The sequence below is a fragment of the Chiloscyllium plagiosum genome, unplaced genomic scaffold, assembly GCF_037043375.1.
Source record: "Chiloscyllium plagiosum isolate Xiang-an unplaced genomic scaffold, Cpla_swu_hap1 HiC_scaffold_11, whole genome shotgun sequence".
Lineage (NCBI taxonomy): Eukaryota > Metazoa > Chordata > Chondrichthyes > Orectolobiformes > Hemiscylliidae > Chiloscyllium > Chiloscyllium plagiosum.
The window spans coordinates 4,954,606-4,960,487 of NW_028270149.1; the positions used below are offsets into that span (position 1 = coordinate 4,954,606).

Genomic DNA, 5,882 nt, shown 5'->3' on the forward strand with positions numbered 1-5,882 from the left:
AACAACACGTGACCTCACAGTTTCCTCCATGGAACTCCATCTGCCAAGATGCTGCCCACTCATTCCAGCCATCTCTAGACTTTGCATATTAATTATGTCCTCATCACAACATGCCCACCCACTTCATTTTACATCATTAGAAAACAGTACACTCTGCTCCCTCCTCCGAGTCATTAACATTGATAAGAGCATGAGAAACAGCAACGGTAGTAGGACATTCGCCCCTCCAGCCTGCTCCACCATTCAATAGGATCATTGCTGATACGACATTCCTCACGGAGGCAAAAGTGAGGACTGCAGATGCTGGAAAACAGATTCTGGATTAGAGTGGTGCTGGAAAAGCACAGCAGGTCAGGCAACATCTGAGGAGAAGGAAAATCGACATTTCGGGCAATAGAGCTTTTGCCTGAAACGTCGATTTTCCTGCTCCTCGGATGCTGCCTGACCTGCTGTGCTTTTCCAGCAACACTCTAATCTTGGTTATGGTACCGTCCACTGAGACACCAATGCAATACACTGCTTTTAATCATCTGCCATCTCCCTGTTCCCCATTAGCTCCTCAGTTGTATTCTCCAAGAATACCACACTTCCTTTAGCTGCTCTTTTTTCTTTAATCTACTTTAAAAATATCTTGCTGTTGGTTTTTATATTTCTTACCAATTTAATTTCACAACTTATGTCTCACAAAGGCTCTGTACAATTGCAGCAAGATACTCCTGTTTGTGCTTTCAACATTTTCATTGAAGCAGCACGGTGGCTCAGTGGTTAGCACTGCTGCCTCAGGGACTCAGGTTCGATTCCACCCTCAGGTGACGGTTTGTATGGGGTTTGCACATTCTCCCTGAGTCTGCCTGGATTTCCTTCAGGTGGTCTGGTTTCCTCCCACAGTCCAAAAGATGTTCAGGTTAGGTGGATTGGCCTTGCTAATAGTGTTCAGTGATGTGCAGGCTATATGGGTTAGTCAATGGGAAATGCAGGGATTGGGTAGGATGTTTTTTTTGGAGGGTTGTTGTGGACTCGATGGGCTGAATGGCCTGTTTCCACACAGGAAGGATTCCATGATTAATCAATTTTCTCTCTTGCTACTAGCTTTTTCGTCATCTAATGCTGGTTCCTGAAATACTTCCAAACCCCTGGCACATGACTAGTTTTCATCGCTTTGCATGCCTTAGTTTTTGATTGTGTTATGATCCCAATACATATTATGATTGGATAAATTAGATCCCAAACAGGAACCTGGCTTGATTTCTCATTTTTTGTTTTGTTTTGGTTAGTTCAAAAGTTTTGGTCCCTCACTGATGCATAAGTGTGCCCTGCTGCAGAGTTTTGCTTTAACAATAAAATAGACGTTTATTGAGAAATGACAATAAAATAATTTAGACTTTGAAAACAAATTCAGAGATTTTTAAACACACAATAAAAGCATAATCCCATTACTCCCAGCACAATCCTTTATCAATTGTGAAGAAACAGAACAGTTTTTGAATAGTATCCAAAACACACACAGGTACAATGCCCAAACAGTACATATACAAAGCTCAAACCACGGTCCTTACATCAAACGCAAGTAGTTTTCAGTCCGACGTTAAGAATGAAATTAGAGCGATCAGGATCTCAGCTCAAAGCTTTAAGTAACATTTCCAAGCAGTTCTGGAAGGAGATGACTACTAACTCCTCAAAGTAGTATCAGTAATAAAGAAACGCATACATTTATTACTGTTGGAGGATCAGAACTGAGGGAGAGCAGCATGTCGAGGTGTCAGTGTTAATGAAGATCTACACTGTGAAAGGTCAGCACTGAGGGAGCTCCGCACTGTCAGAGGGTCAGTGCTGAGGGAGCGGGCACTGTCAGAGGGTCAGCACTGAGAGAGCTCTGCACTGTCAGCGGGTCAGTACTGTCGGAGCTTCGCACTGTTGGAGGGTCAGTACTGAAGGAGTACTGCACTGTCGGAGGGTGCGTGTTGTGATGGGTTGGGGTTTGATACCTGACCCCGACCTGATGTCTGTTTGACCTGGGCTCTGGGTGAAAGGGGAAGCCCAGGCCCTCACTCCCGGTACAGGAGGGTATCAGAGGCTGGGTCCCAGGTATAGCTCCATCTGCGGGTTGCCCCGCACACACAGCGCCCAGGCCCGGGGTATGGGCCAGTCCTGGTGCAGGTGAGGCCTTGTCCAGGGCAGCCTGGGGACCAGGAGCACCGGTACCAGCGGCGATAGGTGAGGTGCCAGGCGAGCTGGGCGAGGGCAGCAGCGGCTAATTTCTGGGAGTATCGGTGGAAGAAGGTCACAGAGAGGAGCAGCAGGCCATTCCAGAGCAGCAGAAATGTGGCAGTGAGAAGGAAGAGCAGCCGGAGGGGCCCACAGGCCGTACGCCCAGCGCCCAGGTAATTTCGGAAGGCTGACAGCTCCTCGGCTAGTACCAGTGAGGCGAAGCAGAGCACGAAGGTGTCCCCAGACAGCTCATAGCCCAGCCACAGGCGGCCCGGCTCCAGGAGGCAGGCTGCACGGCGACCCGCTAGGCCCCAGCCTGCGGCTCTGGCCCAGGCCCAAGCTCCAGCCTCACCTCCTGCCTCCTCCTCCTCCACCAACAGCAGCAGGCCCCGGGCTGCAGACTCGAAGCACGATCCAGTTACCTCCTCGATCCAGGAGAAGGCCCGGGCACACAGTAGCCGGACACCGGCCCCCACCGCCAGGCGACTGAGGGGCTTCAGGGCCGGCAGCGGGTTGCCTGAAGGCCCCGAGCTCAGCAGCAACACATATCCTCCCGCCAACAACACCGTCCAAGACCAGCAGCACTCCACCAGCCGCCTGCAGGGATGGGGGAATGCAAGAGGAGAGTAAGAATGGGGGAGAGAGGGAGGGGAGAAGGGGAATGAGGCAGAGAGAGAAAGTGAGAGAATGAGGGAGAGATGGGGACAGTGATAGAGTAGGGGGAGGAGTGAGACAGGGAGAAAGAGAGGGGGAAAGCGAGTGAGGGGGAATGATGGACAGAGAGTTATAATGAGGGCAAAGAGATAGAAGAAGGAAGGCAGAGACAGAGGGAGAGATAGATGGGGAGAGAGAGTGAGAGATCGACAGAGAGAGTAAAAAGACCAAGGGAATGATAGAGGAGGGCGGAATAGATGGATAAGGGAGAGAGGGAAATGAGGGCAAGGGGACAGCGATAGATGACGGAAGAACAGAGATGGAGAGATAGGGTGAGGAGAGGGGTGGGTAGACAGAGGAAGAAGAGAATAGATGGAGGGAGAGGAGAGAAGATGGGGGAAGAGATAGAGGGAGGAGAGAGAGACACAGAGACAGAGAGTGTGAGAGTGTTGGGTCAGGAGAGGAGATGGGGAAGAGATAGTGGGAGGAAAGAGATAGAAGGAGAGAGAGGGAGGGGAGTAAGACAGGAAATAGTGGGAGGGATGATGGGAAAGGTGATAGAGTGAGATGAAAGGACATGGGAGAGAGGGGAGGAAGAGACAGGGGATGTGAGAGATTGTTGGAGAGAGTGTGGAATAGGAGGAAAAGTAGAAGGAAATGGAGAAGGGGATTGATGGGGTGGGGGGGGGGGTGATAGAGAAGGAAGAGCCAGGAGAAAAGGGGAGGGAGGAAGAGGTGGAGGAAGAGGGAAGTGTGGGTGGGGATGCAGAAGAGGGGAAGGGAGATTGAAAGAGAGCCAGGACAGACAGGAAAGATGGGGAAAGAGAGAGAGAGAGAGAGAGAGAGAGAGAAAGGGAGGAGACAGGGAAGGAATAAAAAAAAGAGAAAGAAATGTTTATCAATTATGATAAATCAGAATACTCAGTTGCCTGTGGTTTGGGGACAAGAGGAGTGAGGGGTTACGGAGCAGGATCACGACATGGTGAGGGATTCTGAACCTCTCACCCTGCCCCCACAACTATCCGGCCCTTCCCATCCCAGTAAGGGCCAAACATCTCCACACTGCTCTCCACATTTCCGTTCAGATAAACTACCGTTACCAGAGAGGCAGAGCATTGGGGGGAGGGGGTGGGATCTAAACCCATCGAGGGGGGCATTGTGGTGGAAGGGGGTGAGCCGAGGGAACAGGAGAAAGCTGTGCAAGGGAGCGTGCGATACTCACACATGGAAGTAGTTCCTTTTATTGGCGAAGATGACCCTGGGGCTGATGTAAAACTGGAGCAGAGGCCCGAAGACGACCAACGCAGCCAGCCATAGATGGTAATAACCTCGCACAATCTGGCTTCCGAGGACTGCGGCAATCTGGTCAGTTACAAACACCAGCGCATCCCAGAGGATCATCCTGCACTGTTCTCTCTCTGCTACTGCACACGAGCAGAGGGAGTGCCAAAAGCCCTTCAGCTTCATCTCCAAGGTTCACCCATCCAGCGAAATCAGAAAGATTGCCAATGTACAGATTCTCCCTCCCTCTTTCTCTCTGTTTCAGCTAATTCCATATTCTCTCTCTCTCTCTCGATCCATTTCGCTCACACCCGGTTAATCCTCTCTCATTCCTTCTCGAGCCCCTCACTTTCTCATCACCGACTCCCAAAGATTTGTCCCTCGCCGCTAACGTCCTTCCAGTAGACTCACAGTTCCCATGCCCTTGTCCTCTGCTCTTGCTCAATCCCTCAGCACAGGCACACAGTCTGACACCAGAGGAATGTGATCCAAAATAGCACACAGAGGAGAGCAGCAGCAGCTGTTCCCAAGCAGCTCCCATGGGCAATTCAGAGGGAATCCACCCTTCTCACACTGAGATAATTCCTGCCAACATCGTCGTCGAGGAGGGGAAAGGAACAACCCAGAGAATTGACCACACCCTCCCACCAACAGACATCACCCCCTCACTTACTCACCACCTTCTGCTGTCAGACTGGCTCCTCGGATCTTCAAGGGGAGCGGGTGAGGGCGGGAACGGTGTTGGGTGAGGGGGTGAGTGAGCTCAAGACAGAGAAATCGACAGCTCCTCACAGCTGCCCTCTGACCCTCAAACTTCTGACTGGAATTTCTTTCCTGAACTCACACAAAAGCTCTGGGGGTAAACTGTTCCCTGGCACATTCACCATGGCGATGCTTGGCCAGAGCGCACTCACCAACCAATCACCACTTCTGTTTCTCAGGCCGTATAAATTATTGCTCCCTTGAGGATTTAGCATTCTTGTAACTCTGTCCTGATGAGTTCAAAACTGAAAATTGTTTTTTTAACAGTAACTTAGAGTTATAGAGTATAGAGATGTCCAGCATGGAAACAGAACTTTGGTCCAACTCATCCATGCCAACCAGATATCCCAACCTAATCTAGTCCCATTGACCAGCGCCCGGCCCATATCGCTCCAAACCCTTCCTATTCATATACCCATCCAGATGCCTTTTAAATACTGCAATTGTACCAGCCTCCACCACTTCCTGGGGCAGCTCATTCTATACACCTACCACCCTCTGTGTGAAAATGTTGCCCCTTAGTTCTCTTTTATATCTTTCCCCTCTCACCCTAAACCTATGCCCTCTAGTGCAGACTCCCCTATTTACCCTATCAATGCCCCTCATGATGTTAGAAACCTCTATAAAGTCATCCCTCAGCCTCTGACCCTCCAGGGAAGCTTCTTCTGTGATAGAAAGTGGGAGCAATTTTAAAGGATTTTTCGAGGAATGGGTGGTTAGTTCAAGAAAGGGAGTTTGGGCGAGAGGAGAGCACAGGAGAAAAAGCAAAAGAAAAAGAAATGGAGGGATGTGAGTTGGAAGAAAGCGAGGGAGGAGAGGGTAGGGAACAGTGAGACGGGTAGGGAGAGTGAAAGGGAGAGAGAAACGGAGGGAGGGGAGAGGACAGAGCTGAAGGCAGAGGTGGGAGGAAGAAAAAAGAGAAGCTGAAGGGATAGGAGAGATGGGTCACAAGGGGGAGAGAAAATGGTGTGGGCTGA

At 50.4% G+C, this 5,882-nt stretch overlaps 1 protein-coding gene across 1 annotated transcript; it reads right to left on the minus strand.

Annotated features, from left to right (window-relative positions):
- Window positions 1-1,437: 1,437 nt before the first annotated feature.
- LOC122557525 (fat storage-inducing transmembrane protein 1-like) lies at window positions 1,438-4,560 on the minus strand. The gene is made up of 2 exons (XM_043705274.2): window positions 4,085-4,560; window positions 1,438-2,805 (listed from the first exon to the last, which is right to left on the minus strand). The coding sequence occupies exons 1-2, from the start codon at window positions 4,327-4,329 to the stop codon at window positions 2,046-2,048; spliced, it is 1,005 nt and encodes a 334-aa protein (XP_043561209.2). The 5' UTR covers window positions 4,330-4,560; the 3' UTR covers window positions 1,438-2,045.
- Between the last annotated feature and the right edge of the window lie 1,322 nt (window positions 4,561-5,882).

What these genes read in the sequence shown, in the direction of transcription:
- LOC122557525 (XM_043705274.2), bottom strand. Translation starts at nt 4,329, where the DNA reads ATGAAGCTGAAGGGCTTTTGGCACTCCCTCTGCTCGTGTGCAGTAGCA. An exon ending in AAAAGGAACTACTTCCATGT is followed by an intron (nt 2,806 to 4,084) that starts GTGAGTATCGCA and finishes CCATCCCTGCAG; the next exon opens with GCGGCTGGTGGAGTGCTGCT.